This window comes from Electrophorus electricus, chromosome 13 (assembly GCF_041902795.1).
Source record: "Electrophorus electricus isolate QZ-2024a chromosome 13, ASM4190279v1, whole genome shotgun sequence".
NCBI lineage: Eukaryota > Metazoa > Chordata > Actinopteri > Gymnotiformes > Gymnotidae > Electrophorus > Electrophorus electricus.
The window spans coordinates 11,686,043-11,705,686 of NC_137509.1; the positions used below are offsets into that span (position 1 = coordinate 11,686,043).

General features: G+C 37.7%; 1 protein-coding gene and 2 non-coding genes across 4 annotated transcripts; 1 reads left to right on the forward strand and 2 right to left on the reverse strand.

Annotated features, from left to right (window-relative positions):
* Positions 1 to 11,029: 11,029 nt before the first annotated feature.
* On the forward strand, positions 11,030 to 11,103 carry trnat-agu (transfer RNA threonine (anticodon AGU)). Its single transcript has one exon. It is a non-coding gene; the product is annotated as a tRNA-Thr (tRNA).
* An 80-nt stretch (positions 11,104 to 11,183) lies between these two features.
* zgc:77439 (uncharacterized) lies at positions 11,184 to 15,966 on the reverse strand. Of its 2 annotated transcripts, XM_081695237.1 has the most exons (9): positions 15,807 to 15,845; positions 15,557 to 15,590; positions 15,087 to 15,308; positions 14,751 to 14,889; positions 14,270 to 14,421; positions 13,689 to 13,741; positions 12,954 to 13,078; positions 12,425 to 12,739; positions 11,184 to 11,828 (listed from the first exon to the last, which is right to left on the reverse strand). In XM_081695237.1, the coding sequence occupies exons 3-9, from the start codon at positions 15,299 to 15,301 to the stop codon at positions 11,475 to 11,477; spliced, it is 1,353 nt and encodes a 450-aa protein (XP_081551363.1). In that variant the 5' UTR covers positions 15,302 to 15,308; positions 15,557 to 15,590; positions 15,807 to 15,845; the 3' UTR covers positions 11,184 to 11,474. The 2 variants fall into 2 exon arrangements, with proteins under 2 accessions (XP_081551363.1, XP_026871439.1); XM_027015638.3 differs by lacking the exon at positions 15,557 to 15,590 and having other exon boundaries at positions 15,807 to 15,966.
* Positions 15,967 to 16,612: 646 nt separating this feature from the next.
* Positions 16,613 to 16,694, reverse strand: trnas-uga (transfer RNA serine (anticodon UGA)). Its single transcript has one exon. It is a non-coding gene; the product is annotated as a tRNA-Ser (tRNA).
* Between the last annotated feature and the right edge of the window lie 2,950 nt (positions 16,695 to 19,644).

The window sequence follows — 19,644 nt, forward strand, 5'->3', positions numbered from 1 at the left end:
TGTAGTTTGACATTCATACAGACTGAACACATACTTTTGAAAGAAGATAAAATGTGGGTTATCTTCACCTTATAAGGCAATCTACACACACACACACACACACACACACAAAAACAACAACAAAAAAACCCCCGTTATCCTGGTCAGGAAAGGATGAGCAAACAAATGACAGAGCATCAAGGAATCAAAAAGCAAAAGGGCAGAAAGAAAGCAGAAGTGGTGTGTGCGTGTTTGACAGTATGAGAGAAAGTGCAGGAATTCCCTCCTTTACTCAATGGAAAGTGTGTGTGCCCTCTGTGTGCCCTCTGTGTGCCCTCTGTGTGCCCTCTGTGTGCCCTCTGACCCCAACCACAAATATCAGGGAGCAATTCCACATCTGGGAACAATGCAACACAATACAACACCAACCTTAAAGGAGAAATGAAAATAGGAACCACTTACATTTTCTTTTATACATCGAATTTTAGACAACTAAAACACTTTTGTAAGTCACTCTGAATAAGAGTAACTAAATGCCATAAATGTAAATGTAGCTAGTCTATGTCTTCTTGGTTTGAGGGTGAATGCATTAATCCTTGTGCCATTTTGGAATGTATAGCTAAACAAGCACAAAGAAGTAACTAAAATGTCTGCTGGATTTTAAACAATCCAGACTTTTGCTGGGCTTTGAACATATGTAACTTAATTCACCTATTTATTCATTAGATCTAGTGCACATACAACCTAATAAAAAGGTATTTTACAATATTATCACTTGATCACTAGAGGCACCATTTGCCACTACAACTGTGCAACTATAGTGTCAAGTCATTTTGTTTCATTTCACGCTAGTACTACAGACACTTTTAAGGTGTTAAGGTGTTATTTGAAGTTACAGAAGAATTTACTCAAAATTTCCAAACCCCATCTTTCAGAAATAGAGCACGTTCACTGCCCTCAGTGCTCAGGTTTCCAGTACTGCCCTTAGTAATCCACATGCTATTGTAGAACAATGATTCTGCCATTTTTTTTAATGTCTAATCACATTTGACACATTAAATTGTTGCCAAACTGCATAGGCACAGGAAGTGACCAATGGGGAGTAAGCATGGCAGAGGAAAAACATTTCCTGTTTCTCTGCCATCAGAAGTAAAGTATCAAAACAAATTTCAAAGTTAACCTTTCTAACATAACTTTGATCAAATCGGAAGACTCAACTAAAACATATTCCACATATTATACCACATATGATACCATACAATTATACCACACACCATTATAATACACATTATACCACATACCATATTACACCACACCATGATAATACATATTATACCACATTCCATTATAACACATACCATTACACTTCACTTGAAATTACGAGACACAAGTATATAGCAAGTGTGGAATAATTTTCGAAACTAGATTGTGTCTGGTGACTAGCAAGAATGGATTGTTTTGACACACACATTTCGCACATGAGGAAATCCAACAAGAACAAGCTTTCTTTGCTTTTTTTTCTCAAAAAGATAGATCTGGTTGTTGCTTCAGTTCAGGTGAATATAATGTTCTTTCCATGAATAACATATTAAGAACTACATTTAATTACAGCAACATCTTAAAGCATACATTTTGAGAAAGTGTACTAGATGTAAACTCTGGCCAGATGTGAAATATTACTCATAGATTGCTCTTTTCCAGCCTCAACAAGTAATTTATTTAAAAACAAATTCACATTGCTAATACTGACGACCACAGGACAGAGCATAGCCCTTCTTCAAGGTTTCATAACACAGCAGAGTCATAACATGGCAAAAGACTTCAGTATATCAGTATATTTAGTCTCAAACATCTTAAAGAGATATTTCTGGGTAATTGTAACTTAAGCCCAATTTATTGCAATTGTTATGAACTGTCTATTACTACATACAAAAATAACAGAAAACAATTTAGTCACAATATACTTATAGGACAAATTTCAGTATCAAAACCAAACTTTAAAATCTAAAAATGAAAATGTATAGGTCTCTTGAGATTTTTTGCTGTTAAACTGTAAACTAGAATAATTTGTTGTTTCAAAGATGGGAGCACTTTTCCGGTGAACAAACCTGTGGTTATCTGTGGCCACTGTGGCAAGAGAATGAGGTAAAGTGAAAGTCACAAAGGACCTGTTGCAACTAGCCAGAACCTTTTCTATTTTGTTCTGGAGAAAAAGTGCAAGCAACTTCATATAGGTAAGAAACATCATAGTGTTCACATTCTTGCAGTATTTGAGTGTAACAGTTGTCATTTTAATAGAGAATTACATAGTGGTTTATTTTTAAGTTTATTTACAGTACTGACTACTTGTCCTGCTTGATGCCATTGTAAGTTCATTCTAGTACAAGTACACAGAGACATGTTGACATTTTAGCCTGTGGCAATAAATAGTGCAATATGCAATGCAATATACTTATTGTCCATTGTAATTAACCAATCACTACAGATGCAGTAGGTAAAGATTTACAAAATATATACCTTTTATTGAAGCAATCCAAGGACACAGGCAACCAAGAATGGCTAGAATGGCACATAGATTGAAAAATTTGCACTTTGACCTTTTTTACCATTGTTTTATTTCAGATTCAATGTCAATCATCTATATCTGTTTCACTGTGCATTTTCATCATGTAGTGTATCACAGTTCCATGGAAACAGACAGTTACATAACATACCCTGGCTCTGTGTTGACCAGACATGTACATAAGTGAGACAGCAAAGATACACACCTTGTCCCAGACACCCATATACAAAATACTTGTAAAAATATTTTTTCCCTGTGAAATTTTAATGGTGGTATTCCATTACAGCATTCCTATCTTACATTTAGTGAAAAACTAAATCAATCAACTAAATCAGAATGATCAAATATTGAGGTTTATCTTTTAAACTTGGAGTGTGTGTGTGTGTGTGTGACTCAGTATTTTCCTGACATGCTGGTATTTCTGAGTCACTCACATGATGGTGTTTGTGTCTGCGTGTTTTATTATCAACAGTAAGAATGTCCTTTGTTATAGTCTGAAACACTTAAAAAAAATCATCTATTTAGAAAGGAAACCCCATGCAAATATAATATGACCTTTGACTTTCCATCAGGTGATGACTATTGTTAAGTTTCTAGGATCTAGGGTCATCCTGCCAACTGCATTTATTAGTACAATGCAAAGGCTGATGACAGAACAGAGTTAGGGATACAATACTCTCGTTCCAAGATGTAATACATATATGTATGGTCTAACTCACTCTCTCACACACACAGCATTTCACATGAAATAGAGTCACTGTCCTTGAGCCACAGCAGTCATGACGGCCTGGCTGATTTTGGGTCTGCCTTCCTGAACTAACCTGTACTAGACGTATCAGGTGTGACGCACAAAGCATGTGAAACATGGCTACACTTGAATTTTACTGGCATTACTCTGTCAAGCCAGAAAAACCGTGCATCCCAGTGGACATCTTTATTAGAATGATACCCAGTAAACAATCACTGTTGTTTGTGGTTAAACAATAAGCATGTTAATATTTTGCTCTAATAATATTTGCTTTAATAATATTGCTCAATATTCCAAGGGAAATGTTCTTACAAAACACACTACTGTGTGTGTGTGTGGGGGGGGGCAATACCCCAAATATTGTCATGATCAACAAAACCACTAAACATGTCATGATTGTGGAAACTGTTTTTTGATGGTTACATGGAACAATGTTATGCCCTAAAATGTTTAAGGTATCAACCACTAGCCTATGTTTTGAACATGTGGGTTTTGCTTTTTTCTTTATATATATTGCTTCTAGGTGACGTTATACATAATTATACATAAGGTTACCTCTATGTGACTACTGTAATGCTTTACTATCTGGTTGTACCATTAAGTGCCTAAACAAGCTCCAGCTATTTCAATTTGATCACATCACTCCTATCTTTACATTGGCTCCCATTAATATTTTGGATCAATCATAAAAATCATAAAATACATACAAAGCACTGAATGGTCTTGCCCCACTGTACCTTAAAGAATTCCTAGTGCATTACGATCTACCACGTCTGCTTATATCAAAAGGTGCAGGCTCTTTACTAGTACCAAGAATAAGAAAATCTACCACAGGGAGCAAAGCCTTTTCCTATAAAGCTCCCACACTATGGAATAACCTTCCTGTAAATGTTCGAGACTCAGACACCATCTCAATATTTAAGGCTACACTGAAAACCTGTCAGACATCTGTACAGTCAGGCATTTTATTAACTACTTCCCATCTTAGGTAAAGGTGTAGATCTGGGGATCCATGGGCATTGGGGGTTTGGTAAACTGAGATGTTATGATGCTGTCACTTCACCTCTCTTTTGTCACTCAAGTGTGTTGACTGAGAGCAGTGGAGTGCTCTCATACCTGGGTTTGCTTCTCGCTGTGGCGGTGGCAGCACAGAGGAAGCAAGAGGCAAGGTTGCCAGAAAGTGCTCTTTATTCTCAATGGGTGAAGGCACAAATGTCTGGCAACGAAAATGAAAACCAAAAGACGAATGCTTGGCAACTCCTCACAAGGTAAACCATTAATGCGCAGCATCCTCCCTACCTACCTGTGGGTTGAAATAGGTGATGTGAGAGACATAGAATAGGTGCGCCGGGTTAGTAGGCAGGTGATTGGGCACGAGGTAGGTGTTTACCATGGGTCTCATGGCAAGTGGGTGTGGTTCCCCTGGGGAGAGGCCGACCCCCCGGGACACTCAATCTATCCTTTGTGCTGTGCTGCCATAGCTAGATCTGATTAGCAGGAGTCCAGCTTTATACACCCTCATACCTGGACATGCCTAATAATCTACTCGCTCTTTCTGCCGAGGCATACCTACTCCTGATGTCATGATGTTACTGAGCCCCAACCCGTTTCAACTTTCATGGCTAGACCCACCACCCCCTGACATCCCCTGTTGTAGCCCACCACACCTCCTCCCCAGCCAATTAGTTCTCCATTGCCGTTGATGGACATTCTCTTGCGGGATGGGTTTTGGACATGTGCACACCATTGGGAAAAGACTGGGACCTCTAGAAAACTGGACTAGACAATGATTGCTTATTTTTTCATTTTATTATTATTTTTTTATTATTCTCTTAAAATTGTTGCTATTGTGGTGACCGTTGTTGACCAGAGGAGGATGGGCCCGCTTTTTGGGTCTTTGTTCCTCTCAAGGTTTCTTCCTCATGCTCTATGGAGTTTTTCCTTGCCACTGTCGCCCTTGGTTTGCTCACGGACATTTGTAATGCTGCTTTGTGGTAACATATGCTGTAAAAAGTGCAATATAAATACATTTGATTTGATTTGATATAGGTGTAGAGTAATTAATTTTGGGCTGTCCACAGAAGACATGTAAGGGGTTTACAGATTGTTAGACTTGGAAAAAGAAGACACTGCAGTTCATATCATTAAGGTATTACTTAATATGGGCAAACATTTGAATTGCATAATGACTCTGAACAAGTGTTTGTATTATATTATGAGCATTTTATCTTATATATTAATCTAAATAAAATATTTCAAGTATTTCAGTATTGAACTGTGTGTGTGTGTGTGTGTGTGTGTGTGTGTGTGTGTGTGTGTGTGTGTGTGTGTGTGTGTGTGTGTGTTTGTTTGACTAAGGGGTGTTCCCTCAGACACCTCATGCCTAGACATTCATACTATAACCACAAAGTACATAGTGTATCAGCTCTACAGTAAAGGTGTACCTGGAACAAGCAAAATATAAATCTCTAGAATAAGATTTGCATATGCCAGGCACATGTAAGCTTGTGAACTAATGCTTGTGTATCAGTTCTCTCTCTATCTCAAGCATTAGTTCTCTCTCTCTCTCTCTCTCTCTCTCTCTCTCTCTCTCACACACACACACACTCACACACACACACACACACACAAACAGGATCTGATTCAAAAATAGAAGCCCTTCACTCTCCAAAGTGCATTCTTGCATATGATGCATGTTTGTCTCATCATTTCCCGTGTTCTGTTTCCATGTCTCCAGTAAAAAAAAGAGAAAGAAAACCCCTCTATATCCACTGGTGCATCATCCCTACAATTCAAATATTCCACTGACAATGTGGGTTTTTATAGTTTCCCTAATTCACAGTTATGTAATGCCAGTTCTACAGGGCAGATACATATACTGCTAAAAAAGCTGACATCTACCAGTGGGGCTGTGAAACTCATACAGACACAAATGTTCAAACCCAATCTGAGTCAACTGTAGTGTTTTATGTTATTTCTTCGAGTGCCTGTGTTTTCCATTTTTCTTTTGTTGCAAATCACTGATTACCTCTATAAATGTCTGACTGGGTATGTAAGCTACTTCAGACACTCACTCCACACTTCAGGTGCTTTCTGGGTCTATATTCTTTTAAAAAATTTAAAAGTTGCAGGAATGACAGTCATTCCATATTGTTGTTATTTTCTTTGTTGCTAAACTTGAACAGAATCAATGTACAACTAAACAAGTAAACAATACGGTCAAAAAATGTGTCATATTTTGTTCTCTTCCAGAGCAGTTCATGTAGGCCTAAATACATTAAATTATACTGTAAATGCACCAGAAACATAAAACATGATGGAAACACCAATTTCAACAGAAGCCACAACGTTTTACAAGACATCAGCTGCAAAAAGCATTTGCATGGGTTACAACAATAGTCATTAGGATTCTTTCCAGATTTTCAACATGGCACAGCATAAACCTTTTTCCCGATGACACTACATTTTATTATGAGGGCAATACCTCCATAACATGGGCAAAGGTACTAAAAAATAACAAACACCTTTATATCAAATGTGAAGTGAAATCTAAATTTTGAATATGATCTCCAAAGGCGATTATAATCCTAATGTTAAATATATACTTTGGTGTTAAAACAGACTTCCTGAGTGGGTGAATAAAACACATATGGAAAGTTTTTAACTGAATTACTAAATTTAAGGGTCTAAGTGAGTCATAAATGTCTCCCTTGAGTAGATTTCTGAAAGTATGCTTATGAATAGATTAGGACATTTCCTGAAGTGCAACAGAGAAAGATAACACTGTAACATTCCCGAATGCACCACACTGGAAAATTATGCCATTCTGATTAGTTCCTCACTAATTTGGCCCAAATTACTAGTATGGAAACTCATTCCATAGAATCTAAATGTGCTATGTCTATCTGTTAAAGAAAGACAGACAATACAATACAAGGGCATACACATATATATATATATTTTTTTAATGGGAGTTTTGCAACACTACTACCCATTATTACCCATTATTGTTCATAAATGCATTATGGTAAGCCTTCTGCATAGCAATCCTTGAATTTCAAAGTTTCATCATAACTTGAGGACACACATCCCAATGTTGTTTATGGCTTCTGGAATTAGCTGCAGAAATGTCCTCTTGTCTGATAAGAACAGGCTTAAGAATGGTTTCTTTCAGCTTCTTGGAGTGTTTTTCCCCCCAGCATGAACATGTACAACTGAAGAATACAGTTATTAAACTTTAAACTTTTATTTATCCTGAATGCATTTGAATCATTATCTTTGAGGCTGCAAACTTAAGAAACTTTACTATGGAACTAATGCCATAACATAATATTGCTTTAAGTTGTAACATAATATTGCTTTAAGAATTACCTAAATATTATCAGACCTCTGACATACATAGAAAAGAATTAGAATCATGAGCCAGGCCTTTAGTTTAGTACATTTCTGTGGGTTTTAGATATGTAGGGTGAGTAAGAATGAATGTGTATGAATGTGTGTGTGTGTGTGTGTGTGTGTGTGTGTGTGTGTGTGTGTGTGTGTGTGTGTGTGTACTGATTCAATGACTTCAACATCTGTGATGCAGACTCTTTACCAAAGTGTCTCAAAACATCTGAACACATTTCAGTACTCAGTGTTCAGTATAGGATGTCCAGTGGTAGAAAAAATATGTACATGATTTAGACATGATTATTATTCTATTAGTTTCAGGACTGTGAGAGTTTTGGTTAGTTACGTCGATAGTCACAACCAATGACCATTGGTTTAGACATGTAAAAATTCTTATTAATGTTATTAATTAAGTGGTAGAAGTGTATTGCCCTGCTAAGCCACACAGGAAAGAAAAATTAACTTCCACTCTGTCATGGAAAGCCCCCCCCCGCCCCCCACGAGTCACGTGGTACAGTTTGCCGCGTGCAGGGGGGGGTTCACAATTGTTTGTAGCCACACCCTCCGTGATGGCAAACACCTGTACAGGGTTTGATGTTAAGTGTTTGTCTGTCTATTTAAACCCCCGCCTGTGTGTGCCTCATCGTTGGTCATTGTTACTGTTGTCGTGTGTGTGTGTGTGTGTGTGTGTGTGTGTGTGTGTGTGTGTGTGTGTGTGTGTGTGTGTGTGTGTGTGTGTGTGTGTGTGTGTGTGTAGCCATTGTTAGCGTGATATGTTGTTGTTCCTGTCTACACTGTTTGTTGTTGTGACGCAAGTGTCATCAATGTTCTATGTCATTAAAAGTCTCACTAAATCGAGGGAGTCTGTGCGTCCTGTTCAGGCCAATGTTACACTCTAGAATTATTTATAAATATTCCAGATTTATTTATTTATGTAATTAATATATGGCCATCTGTAACATTATATATTCTATTTTAATTACTGTAGTATTACAAATTGCTTTTTTGCATTCCAGAGGTGTTAGATTAATACTTGTAATAACTTTGTACAGTTTTGAGCACTTCAGAAAAGTTTACTACTATAATGAAGAACTGGTAAACAAAGTCATTATGTGAACCTTATGTTTATTAGGTTCTCATACACACGCATGAACACACACGCATACATATTTACTCACCTTGCATATCTAAAACCCACAGAAATGTGTGACATGTATGACATTTCTGTACATTTCAAGTGCCAGAAATACACAGAAAAGAAAATTCTGATAACTAGAAACTATATTCTACAAATGTTATCTGGACTCCTTGAAGATTTTCAGAACATATGACCTATAATGTTCTCAAATATTTTGTAGAACATTCTGATACCCAATAAAAAACAAACATTCCATTAAAGTTAAGGCATCAGTTACCACATGGAGAGTGGCAAATTATCACATGCCTGACCCATGATTGCTGGGAACAGTTTGAAACTGGCCTCCCTCCAGGACAAGTTGTGTGTAGTTCAGAGGAGCATGAAGTCAGTCATGACTGCTAAAATCTGAACCAATATGAGTACCCTTTGTACTGTAAAAAGTTCAAATTATTATTATTATTATTAGTAGTAGTAGTAGTAGTAGCATTGTTATTATTATTACAATAATAACAATTATTATATATCCTTTCACATTTTTAACCTGTCAGAGATTCACAGGCTTCCAAATTAATTTAAAAATCATTGAATATTTAGTAGGAGTGTTTATTTTGGCATTAATTACAAAGATTACATTGTCCACGGGCAAGATTATGTGGCAATCATTGCTCACTTGCCAGTCTAATTACTTATTGTTACGGAACGCTCCACCCACCCCCCTTGATGGTAAGTGTTTGTCTGTCTATCTAAACCCCACCTGTGTGTGCCTCATCGTTGGTCATTGTTACTGTTATCGTTAGTGTTATTGTACATGTGTATCCATTGTTAGCGTGATATGTCGTTGTTCCTGTCAACACTGTCCGTCGTTATGTGAGTGCCACAAGTGTCATCAATGTTTTCTCATTAAACCTCTCACTAAATCGAGGGAGTCTGTGCGTCCTGTTCCCCTGCGGCACTCGGGCCGACGTTACACTTATACTTGCTTACAGGTCTGATGACTTAAGAATATAAAATAAACGTTGAATGTTCACTGGAATTGTGTGGATAACAGAAATTATGGGGGGAAAAAACCTGTGGCAACCTACCACGTCGAGGGCTGCACGCAAGCGGTTGCATTTCAAAACCACGGTTTCTCTGTCTCGATTTCTGAAGATCAAGATGGGTCAGTCAGTATTTCCTGTCCTTAAACACACTTAGTTCGTTAGCTGACTTTGACACTGTAGCAGTCATTTTGTCATTCCCTGGTGACCTTTTCTGTATTGGTTTCCCAAACAATGTTTTTGATAATGTTGATTTATACAAAATATTTAAAATTCTTCACTGTTCCTTAAAATATCCTACCCGATACGTCGTTTGCTGACTCGACGTCTAGCTAACTAGTGTTTCAGTGATATGTGGACCTTTCAATCAATGTTGACAGGTCCACTTAAAAGTTCCTTACAAATATTGGTTGCCTCTGTTACGCCATCCTCCGTACCCTCAGGTCAATTGAAGGAGGTTCTCTGTTTAAAAAGCCAATAAGATAGTTAGCTATCTTTGACTTCACTTATAATATAACTTGGCCAAATTCACTATGCAACTTGGTTCACGATCATGAACACTTTCATGTTCATTGAATTTTTTTTAATCAATTCCTCCTTTTTGTTGGCAAGTTGGTTTTATTCTCTAGACTTAAGACAGTGTAAAACTGCAAGTTACAATACTTTGAAATTGTTGCTTATGAAATTCAAAATAAATTCATACATATATAAATTGATCAAGTGGCCTGTCTCACATAGTTCAAGCTACTTGTTTGGGGCTTTTGTCACTGCTTTCAGTTAACATATGCTGCCACCGTGTGGATGAGATGACTTGGAAATAATAGTAAGAAACGTACATTACATGTAGGCTAGTATATTTTTGTGTTCTTATAAATCGGTAAATAAGAAGTATGCTTGGCTGTGTTTAAGCATGTTGGGGACTAAAGAAAAATAAATGTAGTAGTTTTTGGCCCAATTATATTATTTTTTGGTTAGTAGACCCATTAGATATACTATCTAGCTAGTTAGGGAGCTCCGTATCAAGATGCACAGCATCAGCGAGCGAATAGAATTACATTTTGGTTTATCGTATGGTGACAACTCTCCGGACCGCCTGGCAACGTCTGACCTTGTTTGTTATGTAAGCGCGGGACAAGGGCCATGTTCATGACGTCATCATTTGAAACTAACCATCAGGCGCCGTGGCTTAGTTGGTTAAAGCGCCTGTCTAGTAAACAGGAGATCCTGGGTTCGAATCCCAGCGGTGCCTTTTCGGAACAGAAAGGCATACTTGTGTGAATAGTTCCGCTATGGTACTAACTGCATTTATTAAAACAGAACTAGACATCATTGGTGAATTGTCCACCAGAAACTGCCAGACAAAGAAATGCATTTATTGTTTACAGAAGGAAACAGGTTGTACAAAGAATAACTAGCCTACGTTAAGTGAGCACCATAGAGAATGTTTTTAGTACACTATGACCACCATTTTTGTTAAGTAGAAGAAACAAGAGGTTATTTCATTAGAAATAAAAGTCATTTAATTTAGGTCACTTGGGCATGATGTTATAAATTTGATATTGAATTCAAAGTATCAGTCACTGAATTCATTTTCTATGAAAAAGTCGCATGCTAACCTAATTACATCTGTTTAAGTTGGGGTTTCTGCAGCTGTTGACCTTGTAGATTCTGCACCATCCACTCCTTCTCATTGAGGACAGTATAGTTATATGTCTTGTAGCTGAGCATATGCCGGGCACGGAACACCTTGTTAGACTCATATAGGTTGCTCCAGTATGGGGGAAGGGGCTGGAACCCACCCAGTTTGGCCAGATGCTCATTGTAGGCCCACTGCTCAGAGTCCAGCTTCAGGATGTGCCGGGTGGCCACTCCACGAGCTCGGCGGGCTGCAATATCCATCTCAAAGTCCTTTTCCATTTCCTCACAGGAGGGCAGGGGGAAGGTTCCATTGAGCACAGAGATGATGAACTGGGACTGGGAGGGAAGACAAGATCAGCAAGCGGGAGAGAAAAAAGTTGAAAAATAAGCAAACCCAAAAGGACCGAATAGTATATAGGTGCATCACAATTAATTGTGGAAGTATTTAAGTCTTTATTTTGCCCAATTAAAAAAAAAAAAAAAGACATCAGAATATCCTTTTTCTGGAAAGAAAAGCACCGAACCTTAGGAACCATTTGTCAAACACAAAAAGCATCAGTGCTGGATCTAAAGTGAATGCTAGGTACCAAATTGTGGTTGCTAAGATTTTATTAAAGAAAGATTAAAAACTCCACAATTATGCCATCTCTAATGCAACATTTAATTCACATCACTGTTAAGGTACATAAGAGTTATTTTTAGTCTGCTATCATGGTGGTTATTGTGGCATTAATAATCACAGCTCTCTGGCAATTTCTTATCTTTGCCCAGAAATATAACCGACATTAATAGTGCCTCATATATAAATAGAGATTTTTTATTTCTAAAAGCCCTTAAAGAGGAACACTGTACCAATAGTTAACAAAAAAGAAAGCAGTTTAAATGCCTAGATGTCTGTTTTAAAAAGTAGCCAGTTTTACCATGTCACTTACCTGAACATGGAAGTGTGGGAAGGGGCATATGGCTCGGCAGATGCCCACTACAAAGAGCGACGGGTAGGCAGGAGGCATCAGAAACTTGTAGAGCGGAAAGACCAGGTGGTCTTTCACCTGCACGCCCACCTGCTCATCCAGGAAAGGGAAGGTGAAGTTGTAGCCCGTACAAAATAAAAACACATCTGCCGTTGCCTGCCTCCCATCCTGGAACTCCAGAGTGCCATCCTCCAGGACTCTGGTTACTGGACAAGCCTGCTCCACTCCTGCGGGTAGAGGGCCTGTCAGGCGGTTTTGTCCATGACTCAGGATCACCTATTGAAAGAGCACACAATCAAGCATATGACACAACTAAATATAGTTATTATGCCCATTGTGCTCATTGATGCTCATTAATGGGTCTGCTTTCACAATTCTCACGAAACATTGGAATAGACAAATGTGAAATTCATTATTAACAACACATTGATTCATGCACTGTTATGGTAACATACAACAAAGGTACAGATGAAAAAGTGTGATGAAAGACCTTAGCATTGACACTGGAGAGCTCCATCGCAAGGTCCAGCCCAGAAAGACCAGCCCCCAGGAGCACCACTGACTTCCTGGAAAAGGGTTCTGCACTGCGATATTCATGACTGTGCATTAGCACACCTAAACACACACACAAAAAACCACACACACACACACACACATTCAGAGAGTATTGGTCTCTAAAAAATATATTTTTTGCCCTCCTTCCCTAAATTCTACATGTAAAAATGCAAAATATGCATATGCCCAAAGACACTGATACATGGAGTCTGCATAGTTTCTGGTTATAGAGATTTATTTTTACAAAAGAGGCCCTATATTGTGAAAAAACCTGGATACATTGAAGTGTGGAATAAATCAACATACATCAGCTTGTGATACGCAAGGATGTTTTGACATGCTTCATTTTAGTCTCTTGCCTCACACTTTATGTGGGGTTTGAATACACTCCATTTTGGGTTTAGCAGAACATGATCACATGATCGGGGTCATTACCCTGTACCTTTGAGAGAAAGACTTTATGGCTCAAAGTTCTCATCATGACAGATCTGATTCAAGTCATGTTCCACGAAAACCAACAGCACAGTGCAAAGCCTAATGGAAAATATTAACAGCTGATGCTGATAAATGCCAACCCATAGCACCTGTCATTAGAAAAAGATAACAAAGTATATAAACTTTATATGCTCATATTTTATAACACTGCAGTGTGCTGCAGATATACACATACCTTTGAACTTGTCCAGTCCTGGTATGCTAGGGATGTATGGGTCATAGAAATGTCTATAATTCAAAATCAACCAGAAGAAGCACTTGAGTCTCATTTTAGTTTACTGCATATGTCCCTTGTTTGAGACTCACAATAGTTTCATTTATAGCTTGCTATTTCAACTGTAATTATACACAGTATAAGATGTCAAATATTCTGTGCCGGCCCACTCACTTTATACTAAAAAACCACAATATCAAATCAAGAAATATTTTGTTGGCTATATTCCGTTTTCAAAGTCAAACAATGTGCAAGAGAGGTGGCTATTAATCACCTTCAGAAAACTTTATGCAAGAGCACACTACTCCTTTGAAAAGCAATCAGTCAACCTTTGCCCCGTTCAACTTCTGTCAGCATAACAGAAAATGCTGTCTTCAGATTACCCCAGGCTCACATATCAGGTATATCAAGATCAGCCGGCACATGTTGAAATATCATTTTGTACAGCAAATTACTGTTTATTCTAACGGAGCTTTGTTTACCCAGATGTGATGTGTGCTGAATTTTAAGGAATGTTACAATCCTAAACATGATGTACATACCCATTACACACCATAACAGCATCAAAGGTTTCCTTGATGGATTTGCGCCGGTCTAAGCCATCACTGATATCACTTGAGGTGACGTCCCAAGCCAAACCTTTCCATCCATTCTTAACTTTTATTGGGCTCACTGCATCCACCATGGTGTCAAACTAAATGGGATTACCAGAAGAGCAGTACACGTTTTATAAGGTGCATGGCTTTTCTAAGAGCAATATTTATACTTGGTAATCACACAAATTCTATAAAATGTAGTTATGAATTAAATAGTATTTAACACTCCTCCAGCATGTATATTTTACTATTTTAGAAATTCCTAATAGTTTTAATGAAAGTTTCCCAGGTAATTATTTTAAATCACAGCAATGATTAGGTGGATAATAGTTCAGTTGTGCTCTCTTGATCATGCATTGCACCTTTGTCCACATCTATTATCTATTATATATCCTTAGGACTGGCAGTCCTAATGTGGAAACCATACCTGAATGTGGTCCCAAAGACGGAAATGGTCACAATACTGCTCAAGGTATTTCCGCACCTCTGTGTGATGAACAAATGAAGGGAGATGCTTTGCAAAGGGGAAATCAGGGAATGACATCACCTCTTTGGGAATATTGGTACTGCAACATGAGAAGAACAAACGGTTAAAAGATCTGTTTCTTTGGAGACATTGGCTGAAATAAAATAAATTGCCAATGTTGCAGGTTCACAGAGAAATTAGTGCATTGTTTCCTTTCTGAAACTTAACATTTAATTCAACCTGCAAAAGATCACACTATCTAATGCTAACACAGCTACAGTGGAGAAAGGCCTTCACCTAAGGTCCCGGTACATGCTGCTGTGAATGGGCAGGCCGTTGTCGTAGGATCCCACCCGTTCTTCATAAACCCAAGTCCCTCCTATATGCTTGGTCAGTTCGTATACCACTGGCGGGGCGAAAATGTCCTGGCGAGAGAGGAGATGGCGTGCGGCACACAGTCCCGCCGCACCGGCCCCTATAACAGCGACGCGCAGCTTTCCCAACGGAGACATCCCGACACTGACAAGAAAATTAGTGTCTGCTGATAAAGGCGCGCACAGACTTGCAGGATATTTCAAAAAGTACAGAAGCACGCGTGCGTGCGCGCCGAAGAGGACAGCAGTTCAATTTTCATTTTAAATGCAATTGTGGGCCAGCAGATGTTACGGTCTCTGTTGCATATACTTGCATATATTTTACACGATGCTTAGCTAAGTTAATACGATCCAGCAATGTATAACAACAACCCTTATTTTGAAGCTATTTACCATTGGAGTCCTCATGAGTACTTAGCTGTTACCCCTGGAGAAAGAGTCGCGCATTAAAAAGTAGACGGTTACTGTGCCTGCAGCCTAAATTAACTTTAGTCGATGTGTTGAGCGATGAGATAAATAAATACCCCCAAACTGAATTAAAAGAGTAAACCACTATAGCTTTTCCAACATTTGAAGATGAAAAAATGTTACGCAGAAAACATATTCGTCGCCTACACTTCTTGATAGGAGTCTGTTTACTTACTGTAATCTAAGTCACTGTAAAGTCCGACACGAACCTTGTTGCTGGCAGCGGCGCAGAGGGAAAGCCACTCAATAACCCGCCCATTTATATTTTAAGAGCTTTGACGTCCGTCCAAGCAAACAAGGTCTCGATAGCGAAGGCTGATTAACCCTTTGGCGGAGAGTTTTATGCCTGGTATGTGAATAGTCTATAAATTCATCTAATATTCGAGTTGGCTAGTAACTCAAGGTTAAAAAGAGGCCTTGTCATCGCTCTTGTATTTCGCACTTTTTGTTTGTTCTATCAATATACAAGGCTAAAGGGGAAGAATAGATTGTGCTTGTCTCTATTGCACAAAAGCAGTCACACAGCGGCATCGACAGGTGTCAAATAGAAACTACAAGAACGTCCATAGCCCATTGCAGTGATAGCCTATGTGTAACCTAAGCAAACAGTGATTTTAATATTTGAAAAGCTATTGCAAATGAAAACAACTTGAGTCGAAATAAAAACAAAATATATTTTTTAATACATTGTTCGCATTTTCTCATTTCTGTTTGTGCAATAATTATTCCAACAGATTTTCATTCTTTTTTTCTTTGCAGGTTTATTTATATTTTAATATAATTAGTATACTTATATGTGTTTATTTATATAATTCCCATAGCCTACAGCGTTTATTACAGTAGCCCGAGTATTGCAACCTCGGCAATTCGGTGGATTTGTATTATGTTGTTCACAGAGTGTCTAATTTGAAAAATACTCACGTACTATCTTCAGCAACGCGCCTTTTCACATTTGCAGCTACTCTCAAAAGCAAACGAGAACGCTGCGAGCAGGGTTCGAACCTGCGCGGGGAGACCCCATTGGATTTCAAGTCCAACGCCTTAACCACTCGGCCATCGCAGCTACACATGAAGCTTCCGGTACGATTCTGATAATGATTTATGGTGTTTAAATTGTGCAGTGTGTGAGTTGTCATACAACTAGCGTACAGTGTTCTCTTACTTCTATCAAAAATAAACTATCGAGGTAGCTAAGCATGGGCAACCGTAAATGTAGCTAGTTAGCTAACATACATTAGCAGGTTAGCTAACGTAAATTAAACTAAACAGGCTCAAAGTATGAATGGACAAATTAAATGAATACAGTGCATAGATTTTCAGCTACCGGTATAACTTGTTACCTACATAGGCGACCGCGGTCACGCACTCTGCACTTTGAAAAATCTCGGTCGCGCTGTCTAGACTGAGGGCCCAAGTGCGCGTCTATATTTTGTATTACGGTAGCCAGTTTGTGAAACGATGTAGGGGGAAAGTTTATCGCACTTTCAGTGCTGACATTGAAAATCTAAAAGAAATGTGTTCTTCAGGTTAATTAAACATATCATACTGAGGACGAAAGAAATCATCGAAAGAAAATGTGTTAAAACATATGTAGACAAGTCTAAACATTTGTTGGAAATTCAAACCTTCCCAGTTAAAATCTTTATTTTTAGTTAAGTCCACTATATTTATAAAGATCGCTTTCTTAGATACTCATAAGATTTCCTTATGTTTTTACTGTGAGAAGGTTGAGAAATATCTTAGCAATATTGTGCAAATCGCTAATAATTTCACTAGAGTATATTTTAAAATAGCATAAAATGCACAAATCAAATTATCAATTAACTCCTCTATATTCTTGGAGAACACTTTCCAACATATTCAGAATATGATGAAGTATTTTTACTGTAGGACTTTGGAATCATGGGATGGCAAATTCGGTTCACTATATATCACTACTTGAAGCTCTATAAAATACAAAAAACAAATTGTTATTAAATCTCTTTAGTAGATTCTTGAAGTACACTTACTCTTGTGCCCATGGCACGATTTATAGTCATTTGTAGTGTAGGAATTTGCAGTAATGGGGTAGCAAAATCCTACTAAATGTCTGTTCGGTTTCATATATACAATATTTGAAACTATAAAATGCACAAATCAAATTGTTATCAAATCACTCCACTATATTCTTGAAATACATGTACGCATGGTATGACTTTCATTCATTTTACTATAGCATTTTGGAGTAATGGTACAGCTAGTCTATTCTGTACCATATCTGAACATCTGAAGCTGTATAAAATAAACAAGTCAAATTGTTATCAAATCACTCCACTAAATTATAGAAAGACACTTTCTCATGAACTCATTATAATTATATTAAAGTGTTTTTACTGTAGGAATTTGGAGTAGGAAAATCCTATCAAATGTCTATTCGGTTACATATGTGCAACTTTTGAAGCTGTATAAAATAAATCAAAGTGTTATCAGATATCTTCACTAAATTATTGAATGGTACTTGCTCATCTACCCATCTATGACTTTCAGTCTTTTTTTTTTCCTGTTGGAATTTGCAGTAATAGGATGGCATGGGAGTTTGGAGTAGGACTTTCAGGTATGAGCTGGTCTGCGCAAGCCCGCAGATGAGGCCAGGGCCTGATGCTTTCTTCACTTTTTGTTTTTTGAAGAGTTGTTGCACATCTGCCTCTCAGATCCTCAGGGACGGTTGAGTGGGTAGCTGGGTGTTGATGAGGTGTGGATAGAATAGGTGTGTGGTGCCGGGCTTTTAAGATCTTTTGCCATCACCGATTTTGCCATCCCATGACTCCAAAGTCCTACAGGAAAAATGCTTCATCATATTCTGAATATGTTGGAAAGTGTTCTCCAAGAATATAGAGGAGTTAATTGATAATTTGATTTGTGCATTTTATGCTATTTTAAAATATACTCTAGTGAAATGATTAGCGATTTGCGCAATATTGCTAAGATATTTCTCACCCTTCTCACAGTAAAAACATAAGGAAATCTTATGAGTAGCTAAGAAAGCGATCTTTATAAATATAGTGGACTTAACTGAAAATAAAGATTTTAACTGGGAAGGTTTGAGTTTCCAACAAATGTTTAGACTTGTCTACATATGTTTAACACATTTCTTTCGATGATTTCTTTCGTTCTCAGTAAGATATGTTTAATTAACCTGAAGAACACATTTCTTTCGGATTTTCAATGTCAGCACTAAAAGTGCGATAACCCTTCCCCCTACGTCATTTCACAAACTGGCTACCGTAATACAAAATGTAGATGCGCACGTAAGCCCTCAGTGCTTTTAGCGCGACCGATCTTTTGCAAAGTGCAGAGTGCGTGACCGCGGCCAGAGGGCGCTGTTGTTTAACGCCATCGCGAGATCCCTGAGCTTAGCAACGTCAAGACAGTGGTGCAGCAAATGTACATTCTCACAAATATAAAAACTATAAAACATTATATAAAAACTTAAACTTTAAACATGAAACAATAGACATATTTTCGGTACAATTTCCTCTTTCATTTACGCTTACATTTCCTCTTATTAAGAAATGTAATATGAAGAAATAACGCATCAGAATATAAAATGTACTGCTAGTCAACTTTTTACTGAATGTAAAGAATATAGTTATGCTTTTTAAAATTATTATTATTTTTTTACTGTAGCTACAGTTATGTTTTCTAGTTGTTGTTGTTTTTTTGTTTTTTTTACTGGAGATTGTTATCTAGTTTACAGTTAGCAGTCAGTGCTTTTAACATTTTAGAGCCTCAATTTATCGTATTGCATTTACATCACTGCATGTATTGTGTTGCACTTAAAAAAGACAAAGAAAAGCAAGAAACAAAGAGATGGCTTCAAAAAGAGATAAAGCATTTAAAAGTATAACGGGACGATAAATTCACGTCCATCTGTTCCCAACATAAAAAGTGGTGGTAATATTTAGTCTATGGCTGTGCGATATCAGTGAGTTGAAACTAATTCATGATTTAAGGGTAGCTACAGAGGAAGAACC